This window comes from Prunus dulcis, chromosome 6 (assembly GCF_902201215.1).
Source record: "Prunus dulcis chromosome 6, ALMONDv2, whole genome shotgun sequence".
NCBI lineage: Eukaryota > Viridiplantae > Streptophyta > Magnoliopsida > Rosales > Rosaceae > Prunus > Prunus dulcis.
The window spans coordinates 21,152,373-21,173,510 of NC_047655.1; the positions used below are offsets into that span (position 1 = coordinate 21,152,373).

At 35.3% G+C, this 21,138-nt stretch overlaps 3 protein-coding genes across 10 annotated transcripts; 2 read left to right on the forward strand and 1 right to left on the reverse strand.

Moving 5' to 3' along the window:
• The first annotated feature begins 421 nt into the window (after positions 1–421).
• Positions 422–4,119, forward strand: LOC117631955. Of its 3 annotated transcripts, none has more exons than XM_034365300.1 (9): positions 422–809; positions 1,057–1,247; positions 1,709–1,984; positions 2,163–2,221; positions 2,295–2,331; positions 2,419–2,490; positions 2,726–2,876; positions 2,992–3,156; positions 3,594–4,119. In XM_034365300.1, the coding sequence occupies exons 1-9, from the start codon at positions 630–632 to the stop codon at positions 3,951–3,953; spliced, it is 1,491 nt and encodes a 496-aa protein (XP_034221191.1). In that variant the 5' UTR covers positions 422–629; the 3' UTR covers positions 3,954–4,119. The 3 variants fall into 3 exon arrangements, with proteins under 3 accessions (XP_034221191.1, XP_034221192.1, XP_034221193.1); XM_034365301.1 differs by having other exon boundaries at positions 1,073–1,247; XM_034365302.1 differs by having other exon boundaries at positions 3,604–3,739.
• A 4,986-nt stretch (positions 4,120–9,105) lies between these two features.
• LOC117631723 lies at positions 9,106–13,380 on the forward strand. 5 transcript variants are annotated; one of them, XM_034365010.1, is made up of 3 exons: positions 9,106–9,488; positions 10,196–10,695; positions 12,186–13,380. In XM_034365010.1, exons 1-3 carry the CDS (start codon positions 9,446–9,448, stop codon positions 13,035–13,037), a joined length of 1,395 nt encoding a protein of 464 aa, XP_034220901.1. In that variant the 5' UTR covers positions 9,106–9,445; the 3' UTR covers positions 13,038–13,380. The 5 variants fall into 5 exon arrangements, with proteins under 5 accessions (XP_034220901.1, XP_034220898.1, XP_034220897.1 ...); XM_034365007.1 differs by having other exon boundaries at positions 9,156–9,488; positions 10,039–10,695; XM_034365006.1 differs by having other exon boundaries at positions 9,156–9,488; positions 10,111–10,695.
• A 923-nt stretch (positions 13,381–14,303) lies between these two features.
• On the reverse strand, positions 14,304–18,303 carry LOC117632521 (U4/U6 small nuclear ribonucleoprotein Prp31 homolog). 2 transcript variants are annotated; one of them, XM_034366021.1, is made up of 10 exons: positions 18,218–18,303; positions 18,074–18,120; positions 17,764–17,807; positions 17,553–17,618; positions 17,282–17,419; positions 15,830–16,722; positions 15,686–15,756; positions 15,066–15,168; positions 14,836–14,911; positions 14,304–14,725 (listed from the first exon to the last, which is right to left on the reverse strand). In XM_034366021.1, the coding sequence occupies exons 3-10, from the start codon at positions 17,764–17,766 to the stop codon at positions 14,618–14,620; spliced, it is 1,458 nt and encodes a 485-aa protein (XP_034221912.1). In that variant the 5' UTR covers positions 17,767–17,807; positions 18,074–18,120; positions 18,218–18,303; the 3' UTR covers positions 14,304–14,617. The 2 variants fall into 2 exon arrangements, with proteins under 2 accessions (XP_034221912.1, XP_034221911.1); XM_034366020.1 differs by having other exon boundaries at positions 17,764–17,816.
• Between the last annotated feature and the right edge of the window lie 2,835 nt (positions 18,304–21,138).

Below are 21,138 nucleotides of genomic sequence, written 5' to 3' on the forward strand. Positions count from 1 at the left end.
AACAACTGACCTAACTCACGTCTGCTTCCATAAACGATCAATGGTAAGACCGTCTAAAAGTTCTCTTTTTAAAAATTTATGATAGCCCATCCAGGTCCTTTTATCATATTTAAACTAAACTTCACCAATAACGTTCTGCCACACCCAAGAAATTTGCATGGGAAACATGTAATTTGTAGACATGCAAATGCAAAAAAAAAAAACAAAACAAAACAAAGAAAAAAAAAGAAAAAAAAAAGAGCATAAAAGGCCAAGTCCCTCGATCCAGAAGTCATCCTTTGCGAAAAGAGAGGCTTAGGCAGAAAGATAGACATGATAAAATTGAAGCACTAAAAAGATGGTCAATTTTCTCTACTCTAAAGAACCATAAATGTCGCCCCATGATTCGTTACCTCCCTCTCTTGCTAACACATTTGTTCTTTTTCCGCAAAAACCATGGCCGCAAGCTATTCTTACCTTACTCACTAAGTCACATCAACATAACACCACCTTTCTCCCTCTAAAAGCTACCAAAAAGATTTAATTTCAATTCATATGATCGGAGGCAAGATCGTTTTGTATATTTTTTTTAATCCATTTCATCTTGCACCAAATTTAATTAGACCAGCTTTTTTTTTTTTTTTGGGGTCATGTTTATCTCCAATAATGGAGTTCTTGTACCCTTTGTTGTGTTCTTGGTTTCAACGTCTGTGTTTTCACCAACATGGGTTGTGTTTGGGGAGCAGAGCAGCTTCAAGAGACCTGATCCTTTGCGCCACTTAAAATCTTACAATGGAGGCTACGATTTAAAAAACAAGCATTACTGGGCTGTAAGTTCCTACCCATCATTTTTCTTAATTAATTATACTCGATCAATAATGTTTTCTTAGATATTTAGTCTAGCTAGCATCGAGTATTATTCGTAGTAATCTTGATAAATAGATTAACAATCTGATAACATAATATGTTTGATCGTCTAATAAGAGAACATCACCTCACCTATATGTATATAGAATTTGGGGGGTTCTAGTAAAGAAATTGGGATTTCTTATTGCGTGTTTTTCTCATATTTTCCAGTCTGCGGCATTTACAGGAGTGCATGGATATGTAATTGCTGGAGTTTGGTTGATATGTGGGCTTGTATTTATGATTTGCATAGCCTTCTTGAAGAATTCCAGCATTAGGAGTACTTGCCCCATTAAAGACTTCTTGGACCGTCACTTCATCTCCATCTTCATGCTCGCCCTTCTCTTTACAATTCTAGCCATGTAAGTGTATCTCTGTCAATTTCAATATTTCATTTCATGCATGATTGTAGGTCTAATGGTCCGGTCAACCTTTTTTTTATATAAATTTTTTAAAGCCATGGGCCGGTTTGGTTCCACCATTTGAAGAAATTGAGTCGGGCAATTTAAGCAAAAAATTATGCATTTACTTTAGTAGAGTTGTTCTTGTCACATTGAGATCTAGTTAAAATGTGACATGCGCATAATAAATAAAAAGTACTTATCAACTTTGAACACGTATAATCTTTTAATTGGATTGTTTTGACAGTCACCGATAGAATATCATGCCATATTTAAACTTGATATTTTGCCATTTACCACGTAGCAACCTCACATCTCCAATTAGAGTCTCAAAGGACAATGTCTCTGTAATAAATAAGTAAATTTATTGATTTAGACAGAGGACATCTATCTAACATACATACTTGGTTGTTAAATTGAAGAGTTGCATCAAGTTTGGCGCTGGTAGAAAACCAAAGATCTATGAAGACAACGGATAAATTGAAGGGAGCCATATTGAGCCAGGCTCAAAATGCTCGGAGAACCATCAGAAAAGTAACAAACGCAATGCGACATATGCAATACCTTTTGCTGCCTTATGATCCAGCCTTGGCTATGAGCTTCAACTTGACATCCCGCCAACTTGGAAAAGACTCACAAAATATTCAACTATTTTTGGACAAAAATGGGCGTACAATTGATCGAGTTCTTCAAACCCCGTAAATAATCTTCTCTTGTATTTTTTTCGCATTCAACAACTCTTGTCTATAACATTTGAATTCAAAATGTACATCCTCTAACAGCCGAGTGCTACTATACTAAATTTTGATTAACATTTCTAAATCGAAAATTTTCCCAAGGCTATATTTAAGATATTCTGTTTTTTTTGTGTTTTAGATACGTGGTACATCTTGTGGTTGTAGCTGTAAACTTGGTGTTGTTGGTTTCAGCATTAGGTAAATTTTCTTTTGTTATGATTTTTCTTGCTTTTTATATATATAACTAATGATGAATTGCTGCTTTGGTCAGTTCTCCTCTTGCTGCATTGGTACCCAGGACTTGTTGTGTAAGATTTCTTTTCAGCCGTCTTGCTCTTCTTGTTAATTCTTTATTGGACTATGCTACATGGACTTTCTTGTTTCTTTCTTTTCAGTGCAATCTTTCTTTGCTGGATATTAACAACTCTAATTTGGGTTTTGACTGGCTTCGATTTCTTCCTTCACAAGTGAGTAACAATTTCCCTTGTCCTTATTTTCTCATTTTAGAAAGCATTCAAGTGTGGTCTCTAAACCCTAAACCCCACGTGACAAATTGATGACGTGGTGTTTTAGTACTCCACGTGACACACTGACGTGGTGTGTTTGTGATCGACCCAAAATTATGACATGTATAATAACTGATGGTACTAACATGTGTATTCAAGTATGTGAATGTTTCTCAAATTTTTTGTTGCTACACAGTTTTGCAAAAGATACATGTTCAGCTTTGAAAGATTTTCAAGAAAACAGCCACAACAGTAGTCTAAGCTCGATCCTACCATGCTTAGATCCTGAGCGCTCAGAGAAGCTGATGGGTCAAATTGGCTACACTATACACAGTTTCATAAATCAGGTATATTATATATTAGTCAAAGCAATTATAATCAACATATTAACAATTTATTTTTATTATGTATTTGATTATTATGATTAATTTGATTATTATGATTAATTTCTGTGTGTTGCAGTTGAATTCTAAAGTAACAGAAATTGCCAATTCGCTTGGAATAGACGAGCAAAATGATGATTTAGTTGGACTTCTACGTATATGCAATCCCTTCTCCGGGCCACCTAACTACAGCTACATGCCCAGTAGTTGCTCAGATGCCATCCCAGTTGGAAAATTACCAGAAGTAAGTAGATTTAACTATTGGCATAAGTACGTAAGAAAACTAACAATTTTTCAGAAAAAGATTTAACAAGCAAACTTGTGCGGGAACGAGTTGAAGGGTTAAGATGAGATTCGTCTTACTCGAATCTTGGAGAAATATATGTGACTTCAATAGTATTGTATGCCGATATGGTGCTACTAATATATCTGGGGATTATAACATGTGATTGACGATGAGTTTTACGTTAGAATATAATCATAATAATGTACACATGTTATAACATGAGTTGATTAGTAACACGATGTCAACTCATATATTGACCTTATTATTTTTGTCTTTTCAAGTTCAAAACTAGTTAATTTTCTATCCGGTTATTATTTATATAATTTTAACCTTTAATTGTTACCTGAACTTTGACTCTTGCAACATTTACTTAGATTGAAAATTCATATGTGTAGGCCATTTCAGGGATCACTTGTTACCTAAACGACATGGAAACATGCAGAAAAAGTGGAAAACTAATCTCCCGAGCCTCCTACAACATGGCCTGGGCTTACAGCCACTGTGTCCAAGATTTTCTAGACATATATCCAACTTTGCTGAGCTTATCAGAATGCTCCTTCGTCAAGGATGGAATTTCCGATGTGGTTTCACAACATTGCAGGCCATTTAAGACTGCATTGAGATTGCTATGGGCCTCCATGCTATCCCTAGCCATTGTCATGGTATTTTTAATTACAGTTTTGGTGACAAAGGTTTTTCAAGATAGGGGAAGAAGCTTCACGAAGTTTGCCATCACCCCTTGCCTGCCACCATAGGAGAAAGTTATAATTCAATTGGGAAAAAACAAACAAACAAATAGGAATATATATAGTTTTTCTTTTCTTTATATTCAATTAGTAAGCCCCAAAAAAAAAAAAAAAAAATTGTAGTTCATGGTGGTCGTAAGACCTTGTTAATCCATGGACATCAAAGTGTATATATGCAAAGATTCTTAAATGTTCATTTTTTCAAAAATCTTGGAAAGATGCAATCCAAACGTGACACAGCCCAAAAATAACAATTTCGTAGGGATGGACAAGAAACTGGTGAACCGGTAAAATCAATCAAAGACCGGTTCAGTTCGAATTAGCTTGAACCAGTTCTTAGCTGTTTTGATTGACAAGCGATAATGAAGTCATTGATCAATACAGATCACTTTAATCAATGATCTAATCTGTAGAGAAATTTTCAACCACCAAACAATAAAACGCACAATGCTGATGATGATGAGTCACGAAAACATGGTGAAAAGTTCAAAATTTGATTCCCTATTAATGCATCAAACCTTCCAAATGCAAATAATTAGTCACCACCTTAAGTCAAAAAGGAAAGTTGCGGTGGACTGCTAAAACCCGACATTTGGAATCATTAGAATTTGGAAAGAAAAAAATATGCGACTATTTTGTGTAATATCTTTTTTATTAATGGGAAAAGAGATCTCTAGTAATTAGTTTTGTAATATTCCTCTTTAGTACACACTAGAATGCAACCTAATAAGTCAGGCTCGAGGCCCATCAAAATCTAAGAACAAGTCCCTCTAATCTTATAAGAAAATTAATAGATCGACTAATTACGTAATTTGATGGAAGGAAACTGAGGTAGGTAGAAACAAGCTATTTCCTAACCTAAACGAGGAAAACAACATTCAAAGTCGTCTTGTATTATTTTACAAAGTCACATTTTATTTTCATGTTGTTATTAAAACTACTTTGATAAATAGTTTATCACTTATCAAATGAATCATTTATATAAGGGAAATTCACTATTATACCTAATATAGGAACTCAAATTATAAATAAAAAAAACCTTATATAAAAAAAACTTTAAAAACACACCCAAAGCTCATTTACAACATAACAAAATGGCTTTTAACTTCTTTGAAATTACAAAACTGCCATTGATTTCTTAAAACAAACCCAATCCCAAAACCTCATTAAAAAGCCCAAAGCACTCAATAGGGTATCAAAGTAATTTAATAATCAAAATTAAATTCAATAGGGACAGCTGTCATTTTTTGGGTTTTTTTTAGTTTGTTTATAGAAATGAAATGGTATAGGGTTTATTTATAGTTTTAGTGCTAAGAATGGGTATATGACCAAATATCTCTTTATATAATTCCCGAAGCTCTTCTCATATTTGATATATTACGCTTTTCATTTGAGGTTATTGTTAAATCTGATTATTGTGAGTGCACACGTATTAGAGGATCAAGTTATTGTATTTTCTTGATAGTAAGGCTGACACATGTTGTTATAGTAAGACGGATTCCGAGCCTCTGCATTTAGAATTCATACATTTACCTACATTTCGTGAAATCTAAGCCACCTAACTTAATCTAACCTTCTAACATATGACACATCATCAATCTAACATATAACACATCATCAATCTAACATATAACATTCAAAACCCAGTGGACCGATCACAATGGCGCTGTTTGGAGGAGAGAGTTGAGGACAATATGTGCACCGCCGACGGGAATGAGATGCTCAACTTCACTGCTCAACTTTTGCTTGCTCAAAACCTCTGCCATTGATGGAACTCCTCCAATTATCAATATTTCCAGCTTAAGCCAAAACAAATAATTGGAGTTTGATTTGTTTGACTTTAGATTTGATATTTCAGAGAGAGAAGAAGAGAAATTGATCAAAATTGTTGTAATTGGAGATTATTTTTCTGTCGAAAGCTGAAATTGGAGAAAGTTTGGGTTGTAGGGCCGTGAAGAGAGTAACGACGTTACCGTCATTTGGAAAGAAATAAAAAAGAAAATAATATCCTAGCTAGCTGATGTGGACTGATCTAAGCTATTAAATTATTTGAGAGGTTTAGATTTTATAAAATACGAGTAAATGCATGAATTTTAAATGCAAAGACTCATGATCTGTGAGACAATGTCTATAATGATGCCAATTTAGTTTTGATGGGATCAACCTAAAATTATGTTCTAATCAAGCATCCCCCAAAGACCAATACCAACCAAATCTAGCAAGGTCTATGATGATGTTATTTATTTATCTAATTTGTTGTGACAATCTTATTTTTATATGCTAATTTTATTTTGTTTCTTATATGTTTTATTTTAAAAATAAATCAGCATACCTATTCAAATAATAATAATAATAATAATATTACAAATTTAGTTATATACCCAATCTTAAATATAGTCTTATAAAGAAACTCTATATCATTTAAAAACTATAAATACACCTAAAAAAAAACTCAAAAATCGACAGTTGTCAATTTTTAAAATTTAGTAGCTATTTTTTAGTTTATTTGTATGTGTAAATTACCTATATTGCCCTTGTACTATGGATTTGAGAGAGAAAATCAAATCTGCCAAAAAACCAAATCATATTCATTTTTTCATTTCTCGCTGGTGCTTTCTCGGTGTTGGAGCAAGAGGAGCTTCCAGTCTCAGGTCCAACTATATTCTTCATCCATGATCTACAATTTTCATAATTTCACCTTTGATTTCTTGTTCTAAAATCGTGTTCTTTTTTTTTTTTTGGATTGTTCGGAACCTTGAACGAACCTCGATCAGATGCTCCTAGAGATACTCATTTTTCGCCAGGTTGTCGTCATCATCGTCGTTGTTGTCATCTCATAGTCGTCATTTGGTTTGGACTTGAGATTTTTGATCTTTTACTTCAATTATGTGTTTCTCTTCGGATTTTAGTTGATTTTCAAAATATATTTTAAGCTTCGATGATTGATTTATCTTTTGTTACTATTTCAGCTATGGATCTCATTTTTGTTTAACAATGTACTTCTTTGACAGAGTATTAACAAAGTACTTCTATGACATAGTAGTATTAAGAATATGGGCTCAGCTTGTTTTTAATACTCCGTGAATTTTTTAATAATAAATTGTTTGGGTTTTTTTTTTTTTCAAATATGGGCTTGGCTTGTTTTGAGTTGGTCTAGTTTGTTCTTTTTTTATCCTTTCTTTGGTGGACATACATTAGAAATAGCAACATGACATGCATTAATCAGCATGATAGTAAACTAGTAGTGTTATTACCCTAGACTAGAACATTATAGGGGTAAATATGCATAAAAAATAGGATGTCATAGGAAACTCGCAGTGTTATTATTCTAGACTGGAATATTACAGGGGTAGACATGCATTAGAAATAGGATGTCATAGGAAACTAGCAGTGTTATTATCTTAGACTGGAACATTGCAGCATTAATCAACATTACAGTAAACTAGCAGTGTTATTATCCTATAATGGAACATTACAGCCATTAATCAACATGACAGTAAAGATGTGAAGCATTATAGCCATTAATCAACATGACATGTTAATAAAGCTACAGTTTCCGAGACGTTTTGTTTGTAACGAATTGTTTGGGTTTTTTATTATATAAAATTGAGCTAGGCTTGTTTTGGGTGCTTTTTAAGTTTTTTTTGCTGGGCTTCTTTTAAGTTGATTCGTTGTAGTCACGTAATTTATAGAAACTTCAACACCAATTTCTTATGTAGTAAATGAGTTTTGGGTGTATTTCAAAAGTGCTGTCCATGTGAGGTGTATTTTTTATTTTTTATTTTTATAATTTTAGCCCATATTTTTGATATATTAGTGAATCCCATGATGTGCATGCAAGAATGTGTATAGAAATACCAATATCATCGTATTAAAGTATTTTATTTATTCATCATTTTACCATTTAGTTTATACCTTTTAAATGTCAAAAGTGTGATAGACTAATTGAAATAAAACTATCATTTCCATAAATAAAAAAATGTAAATGACATGGGACCATTTCTTTGCATGTGATAACATTTTATATACAATCGGAGAATCAATTGCTTGAAAAATATAGCACGTTTTCAAACATCAAACACAACTTAATTCACCCAAAATAATGTTGAGATATTGGAAGAAATTAAACGTATAAATTTTGAGGGGTTCAATACAAAAACAGTAAGATGACTTGAAATCCATTGCAAATTGAAAAGAAAACATATTTTTTGGTAAATTTTAACTTAATCTCCTCTCGTCGGAAAATTCATTAGAGATACTGGAACTTGCCCCTCTATTGAGCTTAGCAAGTTATGAAGTTGCCTAAATTTTTTTTAAAAGCTTTTAGCTTTTTAAATATTACACTTCTCCTAAAACATTCCTGAATCCGCCACTGGTGTTGCAGCTTTAATATTTTGGTCTAGTGCCAAGATCTTTTTATAGGAACTCAAATCTCGAAAAATCAAGAGGCTTAGTGAATAAGTCAGCTAGAGGATGATGTTCAGTGAGGGTAGTACTCCTTGATGAGTAAGTCTGAGAACATCACAAGCTTCTCAAGAAGTCACACAATTTTCAATTTAAGCAAACTGCTCAAGTTTCCTATTTTGGTTGGTAAGAGTTTGTTCCAAAACAGATCTATAAATTATAGACATACGACCTTCTAGTAAGCAAGCTTAATAAAAGAGCTCCATCTATTAAAAATTTTGTACTCAAGAGTTGAGACATGATCTCTACCTCCTTATTTTGTTACAGGACATAAACACATAATTAACACAACGTTATTATATATTTTATTTTGTATAATTTAATTTATTTATTTAAAAAAAAAAGGTGGAAAGGGATATTGACACATCAAAGACAACCATTTGTTGTTTTGTTAAGCAACAAACACAACCATTGGTCCACATATTGAAAGACATCAAGGCAAGAAAAAAAGAATTATAAACTAAACATCATGTCGTGTGTATTCATATTTGAATTTGCCTAAAAAATTTATGTAGCTGTTAATGATTTTGTGTGTCGACCTTTTTTTTCTTTTTTTTTCTTTTTCTTTCTTATATATATTTATTCTATATTTCAATTATTATATTTCACTATTTTGTGTTGTTTTTTTTGACTTTCTAATCTCACTCCCTTGAGTAATATGAGCCGCGTGAACTTGGTGTGTCACGTAACGTGTCCTGTTACGGTGATGGAGTGTAGGCGCGATATAGTGGCGGCCCATTTAATCAACTGTCCGAATCTAAGTGGTGGTTGCTCATCAAATAAGAATTAATTCAGCATCCAGGAAAGAAAAAAAAGGGAAAATTTTCATTTGAAAAGCTTCCAGATATCTGTTTTATCAAACATCAAAGACCTTTGGTCCCAAGTCAATATCATCAACCTCAGATCCAATTGAATCAGAAAAAACAAACAACCCAACCTCTTCTGTGTTCCTGTGGACTGTTTTTCTCTGCTCTGGATTGCTTGGTCTCCCAGTTTGGTTCAAGTATTGTTAGAACAACAACATCAGTAGCAAACCCATGTCTGGAAATTCAGTTCAACTCATGCTTCAGCTGTTCTCAGGTAAGTCTTTTCTTTGACTCTGATCACTTATCTGCTTGTGGGTGATGAAAGTATAGATTTTTATTATTATTATTTTTTCCATTTTTAGGAAACCAATGTCTGGGTTGTTGAACTATGTGGATCTGTCAAGTAGGTTTTGGACTCTGATACACAAGTTTTGAGCTTTTTTGATTGATTCAATCTGTTACTGAAATGGGTCTAAGTCATTGGTTAATTCCTGGATGTTTCATTTGCAATTAACTCTGTTGCTATTTGTTGAACTGTATTCCAGTAAATAATATAACTTTGTTATTGGCATATCTTATTTTTATTTATTTGTTTATTTCTAACTATCAAGACTCGTTCCCTGATTTCCTACACAGTTTGGCCGAGTAGTATTCAGTTATACACATTCAGCCGTTGACAGCGGAGTTTTCTAAAGTTAATGACTGTATATCACTGACGAAAATAGTGTAAATTTAAAACATTTGAGACTGTTATAGTCCTAATTTGTGCTGAATTTTTTTATTTCATAAATGGTGATAAAATTGACTACTTCCGTTCATTATAGGTTAGCGTGGCGGTGACTTATATTTGGTTGAGTTTTATTGGATATCCATAGGTTGCATTTTGTTAATTGCAGCATAATCTTGGAGATAATTAAAAGGAAGAGAAAATGAGGATGAGGAACAAATACAGGAAACCAACCACTTTCCATTGCAATGCAGGGAGCAGATGTTCAACGTCTGCTGTGGTGTGGAGCTTGGTGGGATGTTTTCTTATGTTTCAGCTGTACTCCCTTGTTCACCAAAATAATAGGATGGGAGGAGAAATGCAATTTCGATCAACTCATCACCCACAGTTCCATGAACTTGAAGAGGTGGAAGAGGAAAATATCCAAATTCCCCCACCAAGAAAGCGATCCCCACGTGCTGCAAAAAGAAAACCTAGGCGACCAACCACTCTGATTGATGAATTTCTTGATGAAAATTCTCAAATTAGACACGTATTCTTCCCTGGCCAGAAGCATGTTATAGATCCAATGAAGGATACAGGGAATGATAGCTATTACTACTACCCTGGGAGGATTTGGTTGGATACTGATGGAAATCCTATTCAAGCTCATGGAGGTGGTATTCTATATGATGACAAATTGAGGACATACTATTGGTATGGGGAGTATAAAGATGGGCCCACATATCATGCTCATAAAAAAGGAGCAGCCCGGGTAAGTGATTTACTTTTCCTCTGCACCATCTTATGCTCAACTATGTTTTGACTCTAAAATATCAGTCCTTAAGGCTGTTGGGGATGAAATTGCTATTTTTTATGTTTTTCACTCATTAATTGTTTGCTTTCTGTTTAGAAGCTTTGGTGTTATATAGTTGAAGCTAGTAAGTCATTATTGCATATGTGGTTCGTTTCTGTTTCCATAATCCAACCATGAATACCAGTTGTTTTCTGTGCTGACCTCAATAAGCCTAATTTAGTGTGTTGCCTTCATATTACTTGATATCAACTCTAGATTGTGGAATTCAGTTTCTAGTTTCTATGCATTTTTACCATTGCTATTTTGTATAAGACTTTATCCCCTGCATACTGTACATACTTTACATGAATAAAAATCTCCTTGGAAACCTCTATACAAATTGTTCTGGCAGGTTAGGAGAAAAATACAACTGAATTATCATTTACAATTGTATAACATGCCTTCTTAGTGTGAGCTGGAGTGTTAAGTTGGAGCTTTATTTTCTCTTCGTGGGTCTTGACATGCCAATATCAAAGAGGCAAAGTTCTGGAAATAGAATGGTCTGTAGCGATTCCGTAGTTGTTGCGTCTTGAACTGTAAATTCCGTTGAGGGTAGTGTGCTTAATTGGAAACTTGTTATGGTAATGTTGCGTATTACAAAAATAATGACAAAGAATAAGAATGAAGCTGGGGAGAATGCCCAGTAGGCCTTGCTTAGGGCTTTCACCATCGGATAATGTGCTCTCAAGTTCGATAGGTATCGTGGTTTTTGAGATGTAGGGTTTCTTGTTCACCTATCCCATTGAGATTGGAGTCAGCCATGTGAATTTTTTTCAATCATCCAGTTGGTTAGTCCTGATGAAGAAGTGTGTCAGGAGCCTCATGGATATTTACCTTTTTTTGTTCATGTTGGAAACGATGCACAAGAAGAAATCTCCTCCATTTTAGGTGAGAACAACCCATGTCAGTGAAAGATCTGTCAGTTAGATTTTCTAAGTGAAGTAGGTGATTTGTGGATCAGCTTCATTTAAAGAGTAATGAGAACTATCTTTCCAAGAAGTGAAATTTTAAAACTCCATCGCCTTCAATTTGGAAAGAACGGAACTTTTGGTACAACTTAATTTTGCTGTCAGCTAAAAATGACATCTGGTGTTTAAGCCTACAGGAGTTTTAGTTGTTCGATATGGATTTTGGGGATTGAAAAGGAATGCTTACTCGATGGGTGTTGAAAATATGTGTATGAACTGGATGGTTCTCTGAGGGATTTTTTTTCCCTTCTTCCAGCAGGCGCTGTTTTAAGGCTTCCAATAACCCATATGTTGCTGTTATGGACCTCATCATGTTGCATTACCATTAGATGCATAGTTTTTTCACCATTGCTGCACTTGTGAGTGTTTTTTTAATTCTTCTCTAATTTTTGTCAGTATTCCTTTTTTATTTCAAGCATTCAATTTCCGTCTTATATGTAGGTTGACATCATAGGAGTTGGTTGCTATTCTTCCAGAGACTTGTGGAAATGGAAAAATGAAGGCATCGTATTAGCAGCAGAAAAAACAAATGAAACACATGATCTCCACGAATTAAATGTTCTCGAGAGGCCGAAAGTGATTTACAATGAGCGGACAGGGAAGTATGTTATGTGGATGCATATTGATGATGTTAACTACACCAAAGCTGCTGTTGGTATTGCCATTAGTGATTACGCTACTGGTCCTTTTGATTATCTCTATAGCAAACGACCCCATGGATTTGAAAGTAGGGATATGACAATCTTCAAAGATGATGATGGTGTTGCATATCTAATCTACTCCTCCGAGGACAATAGTGAACTTCATATTGGGCCACTAACCGAAGATTATCTTGATGTGACAAACATCATGAGAAGAGTTCTCGTGGGACAACATCGGGAAGCCCCGGCTTTGTTCAAGTATGAAGGAACTTATTACATGATCACTTCAGGATGCACTGGATGGGCTCCAAATGAGGCACTGGCCCATGCAGCAGATTCGATCATGGGGCCATGGGAGACTATGGGAAACCCCTGTGCGGGAGGGAACAAAGTGTCCCGACTTACTACATTTTTTGCACAGAGCACATTTGTGGTTCCTGTGCCAGCATTTCCTGGTTCATTTATTTTCATTGCAGATCGATGGAACCCGGCAGACTTAAGGGACTCAAGATATGTCTGGTTGCCTTTGATAGTAGGGGGACCGGCTGATAGGCCCCTTGATTACAATTTTGGGTTCCCATTATGGTCAAGAGTGTCAATATATTGGCATAGAAAGTGGAGACTTCCTCGGGGGTGGAGTTCTTCGAAATGAATATAGGTTTCCCTCATATCATCTGGTGTATCATACATGAAGGCTATGCTGATTCTTTCACTGGCTTGCCATGGTTGTTGTGTTACTGTAAATGAAGAGCATTTGCAAATTGCATATAGTCCACTTGCGCATGGCACACAAAGGCGAGCGTGTAGGATGATCAATCTCAAGCACTGCCAATGAACCCCTCATTTTTTTAGATTATGTTCATATTAGCTAGCTTTGAGGCAGAGTGTATGCTTGCAGGGAAAGATTGCTTATTATCAAACAGCTTTGCTAATAATCACTTGATGTTGTCCTTAGTTGAAATTCATTATGTGCATGAAGGGTATGTATGTCTTTATGTGTGACGGGCTCAGCCACAGATGGGTCTTTGGACCTATTGCCTGAAGCAAAGTGAGTGTTTTCTGAGAAACGTCCGGATGTCAAAGAAGATCGTATTTAATACGTTTGGTAAGAGTCATTGAAAATGTTGTCTCATATCATAAAATAGAAAAAATAAAATAAAGCGGAAATGTTGTGTACCCTCCCTAATTTTTTTATTTTTCTATACAAGTGATATTGGGGACAGGTAAATTGAACCTAGGACCTTGGGTGCAGGGGTAAATACTCTTAACCACTTGACTACAAACTCTTTGCCTCTCCATAATTTGCATTAAGGTAACCATCCGATGTAGTAGGTTTGATACTCCCTTTCTTGAATATCGCTTGTATAAAAAAATAAAAAATAAAGAGAACAAAATTTTGATTTCAAGTTCCTCCCCAAAAGGGTGTAGGAGTTTCAACATATAAATTACTTGGCATAGTTTTTATTATTTTTTTTAGTGTTAAAAAGATGTTTCAAGTTGAAATCAAAGGGGTGGCTTGGGTGTGAAACTCGCATTAAGGCCCACTCTTTCGTGAGAGATCTGCTAGGCAGCCTTACACAAGAATTTCTCCGAAGGAACGTGCTGTGGCAGTTAAAGTGGTCTTCTATTTATTATCAGATGATTAGTTGTTAGACGTCATTATGAAACATGGCTGATACCCTATGTAGCAGTTACTTAAGAAAATAAATTGCCATTAAAAAGTGAGGCTCATCATTAGCAGGTCATGAATTCTGTAAGGTATACCAACTTTGATTGGGACCATAATTCCTAACCAACCAAATGTGATTCCAAATTTGGTCCCCACTCCCAAAACACTTGCTTTCTCTATGACTCAACTGAACGACTGATTCAGTCCAGTAGCAAGTGGTCAGCTAAACTTTCAAAAAAAACAATCCACAGAAAACTATTTTTTGGTTATTGCAGTCTGAAATATGAATAAAGCATTGTTCTGCTAAATGTTACCCGTTAATCCAAGAACTTTGTCATGCACAAGAAAGTAGTGTAGAAGGTATCAGTTTAGTTATTCCCAAGAGAACACGTCTCAGCTCGAATTAGTACATCAGGAACAGTTTGGTCTCTGAAGCATGAGATAATACGGCAACGTAATACGACTTCATCTAGTAAAATCATTTATACATTCAGACTACGGTCATCCATGGCATTGGCAACTGGCAAAATCTCATGAATATAAGAAAATTTCTCCTGTATAGGTCAGATCCTCTTGATTTTTGAAAATGTTCCCGTTTCAGAGAAGTAGGTGCTTTGAGTTCCACCGCCGAGCTGGTGTGCATGAGCCTGTGGATTTGAGAGCTCGATCCCCTGTAGGAAAGAATTTTCCAAATGTAAGAAGGAATTTTCTATCTCGCTAGCTTGGAAACCAATGCATTTGTGAATATGAGATTTTTCAAGTGTAAGGTAAGGTAAGTTACCTGCACAGGCGTAAATGCTAAACTTGAAGTGAGTCCAGATGTAGCACCACTGCTTCCATAATTCTTCTCCTTGAACCTGAAAATAATATGCAGCTCATGATATCAGGTCAAGGATCATTATCTCATACTTTTAGACAAATAAATCAGCACAGAAACACAAATGACAATCCATATTAAATCACTGGGCCATAAAAGAAGACAATAATTAAAACCAGCAACGAAAGGCGTACTTCTTAGCAACTTTGGCAGCAAGTTTGCTCTGACCCATTGATACACGCAGCTTGCCACTCCCAGCTTGACCAAGCATTCCATAACCTTCACCCAGTCCATCACCTATTATCAAGGAAGACAAAACATGAGGATTAAGATTAAGAATGTAAATGGTAAACATATTCCATGCAATTGCACAGATCCCAACCATTCATGTAAATGGGAACCCCACTACAATGGAAAATTGAGATCCTCATTGTAGGAAGTGTAAGTGTGTAAGTGTTATTGGAAACTTCCTGTCTCGTGTAGAACTTCACAATATGCAGCGAAAAATATAATATAATTTTTTCCTTTTCTTATTGGGATATAAATCAAAATTAGAGATAAGGTGCACCCTCTGACCACAAGTTTTGACCCCAAAAAACAAAACCCTTCAATATAAGACATGCATATTGGACCTATGTATTAAGGATAAAAAAGGAAAAGATCTCAGGATGCCCAAATTCTTTTTCCCCGTGTAATTGGAAAATTAATAATGATCACTCAACAGGCCGTAGTGACTCAACACAGATGTATAAAATAAACAGGCAACATAAGAAAATCTAAAAATTAAATTTACTAACAGAAGACAGAAAAATACCTAAGGAACTCTCTTCAGGTATACCAAATTGCATCCTATTTGCCAGCTTCCTCATGTCCGTTATCGCATATCTGTAAAAGTAAATATCAGTATATGAATCAACAATTACTAAACAAAGGTAAAACAGTAGAAACACTGCACTACCTTTCCTTCATCTTCCTTAGCCGACGACCACCTCTCTTCTTCTTAGGTTCAGAATCTGGAACCGGAAGTGGTTTAGGTTGTTTTGCAGGAGGAGGCTCCTGCCATTTCTCAATTTTCTTACGTATCTCCTCCCGGAATGCCCTTCCAGTGTTTCCAGATGGATCTCCTCTTGTTGAATCCACCCGTGCTGCAAGTGTTGATTTTGCAGCCAAGAGTCGGCAAGCACGCATCCTCAAAGAAGGGGGTGTAGTTTGAAATATTTCTGTCTGCTCAACATAACCAACACGAAATTGTGATGTTGCAGTGGAAAACCCAGCAAGGTTTTTTCTCTTAGCACCAAGAAGCTGAACATTACAAGCAGGCATCTTAGCTAAGGATACGAGACCGCCAGCTGTCCCCATTAGTTTCGCCGCAACAGCACTCCCAACTATAGCAGAAAGATTTGGTGCAATAAAGCCCATTCTACTTTCAACGAAATCAAGAACCTTCTTCTTTGATGAATCAAGAGCAAGGGCTCGATCGCATGCCTCATTTGTTTTTGTAAGGACTTCCTCTGGAAGCGGCTTGCCACTCGTAGTTGATGCTGTAACTGACACAACCATAATAATTGCGGAAGGTAAAAGCCCCTCCAGATCAACAAGGGTTACATCCATTTCATTCCCAATTTTCTTAACAACTCGGGCATAATCAATCGGATGATGCACAAGTGATTCAAGCTCTGGAAACTTTGGGCGATACTTATCACGAATAAAATTGTGGATGATTACAATTTCATTCTCAATGTCAACGGACAAAGCATTACAGTCCACAATCAGCTGGTATTCTGGATCATCTTCTAAAACTATTCCATGACTTGACATATCAGAACCCTTCTCCAAAGCCTCTTCCACTTTCTACAATTTAAACACCGTATTCCAATTACATACATGTCATTAAGCACATTCCAGTAATAAAAATGGAAAAAGAAGATGGGGCAGGGGGAACATAGAACAGTACTGAACCACAAACGAAGAACACATATAGGTACTTTTAAAATAAACACCAAAATTAGTTTCAACGTTGAATGGTTTTTAGTTTCAATTTGATCTACTCTCACTCTTCTCTTCCTTACCTCTCTTGTATTTCTTCTATCAATTATCTTTTTTAACCTCCTCCTGTCTTTATTTAAAAAACAAAAACCAAAAACTTCATCAAACAGGGCACACAATACATGTTTAAAAAGCCATGTCCATTAAGTTAAAACCCCCACCCCAACAAAAAAGAAAAAAAAACACGTTAACTGCAACAGCAGTCATCCTAAATGCTAATGCATCAAAGAAAAGGATAAGCATTAAGAATATATAAATACAGTAAAGAAGTCAAAAGATAATGTTTGAGCACAAAATAATATAAAGATTTCAATACTAGAAAGTACTCCATGAAGAAAATCGGGACATTCCTATTATAACAAACCTGCATTATATCAGTATATCTTTGCGTTTTCTGCAATTTTGAAACACTATCCAGATCATCGTAATTAAGCGTTTCCAAGTCTGCCAAGTCCCCATCAATATCTTCTTCCATGTTTCCAGCATCAGCATCATCTTCAACCTGCAAAAAGAAAAAAAAGAGTAAGTACTTATACTGCAGAGATTGAGAATTTGATATAGAAACGAATTTTTAACATCTCATTGACTAGCTTTGTAAATGTTGGTCGTCATGATTTAAGGAAGAATATACTCACAATAACATCAGCTTCATTGTCAGATAGTTCATCAAGGTCTGCAAGAAATGAATCAGCAAGAGTCGCCTGCAATTACCCCAGAGGAATGTCAAAATTATGTAGCTTGCTCCTAAATTTGTTACAGCATCATTAAACTAAGAAAGTATATTTTAGTGCAACTCAGAAACCAATAAAGCTTAGCAAGGAATACAAAAGCAAATAAATAACTCACCATCCTTTCAGGTTCAAGCGGCGTGAGCTTCCAACAGTTGGTGCCTGATAAAACTGAAAATTAAAACTCAGAATCTTTATACAGAAATTAAACTTAGCAGAAAACCCAATTTAGTAATCATATTTATAGCTCGAAAATTCTTTTATTTGAAAAAGAAAAACAGAGTTCTAGCAAACAGAAAGCACACCAGACCCAAATTCTCAATTTTTAAATAAAAATCAAATCAGAAATGAAATGTGAAAGAAAGAAGATATGAAAAAAAAACATACCAGAAAGAAAATTCAGAAATTAAACCCTAAATTAAACATACCTGAGGAAGTAGAGCCGCTTAAGAAAAACAAACTGGGGTATGAATTGAATGTGAAAACGAAAAATAAGAAAGGGATGGGCCGCTGCGACGAGACTATGAGTTACCGAAGAAGTTCAGAAGATAATAAGAATCAGAAGAGGATTGGATGAAGAAGATGATGAACGAAAATTAGAAGAAAGAGAGAAGAAGCGGGTGAACTTAGACGCGCAGCAGAAGGGCGGTGAGGGATGGGCTGCGCTGGGCCGAAAATAATACATATGTAAAAGAGGCCACAAAAGAATATTTTCACAGTAGAGCCGCTCGGCTATACTCTTTAAGTAGAACATTTAAAAGGTATAGCCGCACGGCTATACTCTATGAATAGTATATTAAAAAAGTATAGCTGGTCTATACCCTAAAAATAGAATATTTTAAACGTATAGCCGTGCGGCTATACGCTTCAAATAGAATATTTTAACAGTACAGCCGCGGGGCTATACTCTTTGAATAAAATATTCCAACATTATAGCGCGCGACTAGAGTCTTTAAATAGAAAGCAGGCGTGCCTCACACATCTTTCTTATATCAGACAGTTTCTTGTGGTTGTGGCAATAAGCCTAGTGACAGATTCTTTTAACTTCATCATTCCCAGAAGGACAATGATAAGATCAGAAAGTTTTGAATAAAACAGCATTGCCAGAGCAAAACATTCATATGGCTCACACCGAACCACCAACGGCAGGAAAACTGAACACCATTGATACAAATACTTCCTCTTATCAAATAAGGCAATAGGAAAAGTTTCGAAGACGAAACAAGATGCCGCGGGCAAAAAGACAGGTATCACAATTGAATCACATAGCTAAACACACTGTATTCAATGTATAAATTTAGCAAAAACCCTCTATAGTAGCTTTAACGAATTCAGATTAACATTTAAGAAGGGGGATCAGTGAGTGAACTCACAGCGTATTTGGATGCTCGGCACAGAGACAGAGACTCCATTGTCCGCAAGTCCCAAACACGACTTCACCAGAAACATTCAAAACATGGATTAGAATAAGGAAAGGAGATTAAGATATAAGAGTATGGAAATCTGTTACACCACAAGTAATATTCAGCAATGTATTATGTAGGAACACTTACAGATCAAATATGGCTTTAAATATTGGCCAAAGTCTTTGGATTGCATCTGCCACAGCTTCTGCATGATTTACATATCTTGAATTGATATTTACTAGCATGTTTAGCACATCTCAACAAAATAAAAAGAAATAAGGGGCATAACAACAAGATATTGATCATACGTACCTAAAGATATACCCAAAACGATCAATGTGAACTGTTAAATCATGAGCAGGCTTGCTATTTAATGTGTCTGGGCCTTGGCTGACAACTTCCTGGTTGTTGACAGCATTAATTCAGTATCATCACCCACAGAAGAATTTATATGTACACTTTCTTATGGAAATGAATTACACATAACGACGGGCAAGCACAACGCCTCCAAAGCCCTCTTCGCATGGTCAGGTGGAAGTTCAGTAATGACCTTGCTGCAGAAAAGAGTTCAGTAGATGTACTCAGATCATCAACAGCATGTTACTAGATTGATCACGCAACGTCGGAAGATACAGAAGATATAGTTTACCTTAAGGCTTCAACTAGATGCAACGAGTCCTCAGCTGAACCATCCATGACAGATGAACTATAAGTATTAAAAATACATTACCTGTTCAAATAAAATAAATTTTTTTTTAAAAACCCCAAAAAAGTGAGTATTATTAGATCATACCTTGGGAATTACTTCATTCTCAAATACTATATATCTTCTTTGAAAAGGATCACTCCTTCAAAGAAGATATTTCAATCCTTGAATATTTCAGACAGTGCTTTTCAAGCTTGAACATTACTAGTATTAAAGAACTGGCTTTGGCCTCTCATTCTCCTTATGAAGTTCCAATATCTACCATTAAGATTAGACATCTGCATTGCCAGAATGCCAGGTCAATTCTAAGTTCTGACTATTGATCTACTCCTTGCAGGTATACCCTTAAAATAGAATATTACCCTTAAAATAGAATATTTAAAAGGTATAGCCGTGCGGCTATACGCTGTAAATAGAATATTTTAAACGTATAGCCATGCGGCTATACTATATAAATATAATATTTTAACAGTATATCCACTCGGCTAAAATTTTTAAGGTATAGCCGCGCGGCTATACTATTTTAACATTATCGCTATGACAGTATAGCCGCGCGGCTGTACTCTACGAATAAATCTTTTTAACAGTATAGTTGTACGGCTATAATCTATAAATAGAATATTTTAACAGTATCGCCATTAAGTTGAAGTTCAGTTGTAGGACAATTATTAACCATTTTCCCATAAACAAATCTACATACTATAAATAGAATATTTAAAATGATAGCCGCACGGCTATACCTTATCATGATAAATGAGGAAATTAGTTCTCAAATCTTTTGATAGCCATTTTATTTATGTGACAAAAGGTATCATGGTTTGAAAGAATCATTTCTTGGGAAAACCAGTAAATATAAGATTGATACAAACAGCAACAAAAAGGAATATATATTCTCTTCACATGAATCCCTGGTTAACAAGCTAAACTATTAATAATCATGAGAACAATAATGGTAACAAGTCTCTGGTAGTACGTATATTACATTCAGATTACAACATAAGCAAAAACGCTTACTAGGGAAACAAGTGCATCAAGGATCTTGATTGAATGATGAAAATTTCAAACTCTCTCACAGATAGATATACAGTAAACATAAATAATGTGGACACAAACAAGAACAAATAATGTGTGGAAAGGTTGTGCTTCACCTGGCCAGATTTCAATTAGGCTCAAACATAGGTTTATCTTACAAAAAGCTTTACACGGTCGAATTCTGATCAGAAACATAACAACTGTGACTTCGAAGATCGATTGCATTTATATACATGCTAAGGAACATGAACAAGTTGATATGTTGAATTGGAATGCAATTTCAGCTTTCTGTCTCCCTCTCTCTCTGTCTCTAGATGTAATTTTAGAACTAAAAATTTGGGAAAGAAAA

Excerpts from the sequence above, each read along its gene's own strand:
- LOC117631955 (XM_034365300.1), top strand. The coding sequence starts at position 630 with ATGTTTATCTCCAATAATGGAGTTCTTGTACCCTTTGTTGTGTTCTTG. Across the intron at positions 2,332-2,418 it reads TGGTACCCAGGACTTGTTGT|TGCAATCTTTCTTTGCTGGA; the intron begins GTAAGATTTCTT and ends CTTTCTTTTCAG. Across the intron at positions 3,157-3,593 it reads CAGTTGGAAAATTACCAGAA|GCCATTTCAGGGATCACTTG; the intron begins GTAAGTAGATTT and ends TCATATGTGTAG.
- LOC117631723 (XM_034365007.1), top strand. The coding sequence starts at position 10,144 with ATGAGGATGAGGAACAAATACAGGAAACCAACCACTTTCCATTGCAAT. Across the intron at positions 10,696-12,185 it reads ATAAAAAAGGAGCAGCCCGG|GTTGACATCATAGGAGTTGG; the intron begins GTAAGTGATTTA and ends TCTTATATGTAG.
- LOC117632521 (XM_034366021.1), bottom strand. Across the intron at positions 16,723-17,281 it reads GATATACTGATATAATGCAG|AAAGTGGAAGAGGCTTTGGA; the intron begins GTTTGTTATAAT and ends TTTAAATTGTAG. Across the intron at positions 15,757-15,829 it reads CTAAGGAAGATGAAGGAAAG|ATATGCGATAACGGACATGA; the intron begins GTAGTGCAGTGT and ends TTACTTTTACAG.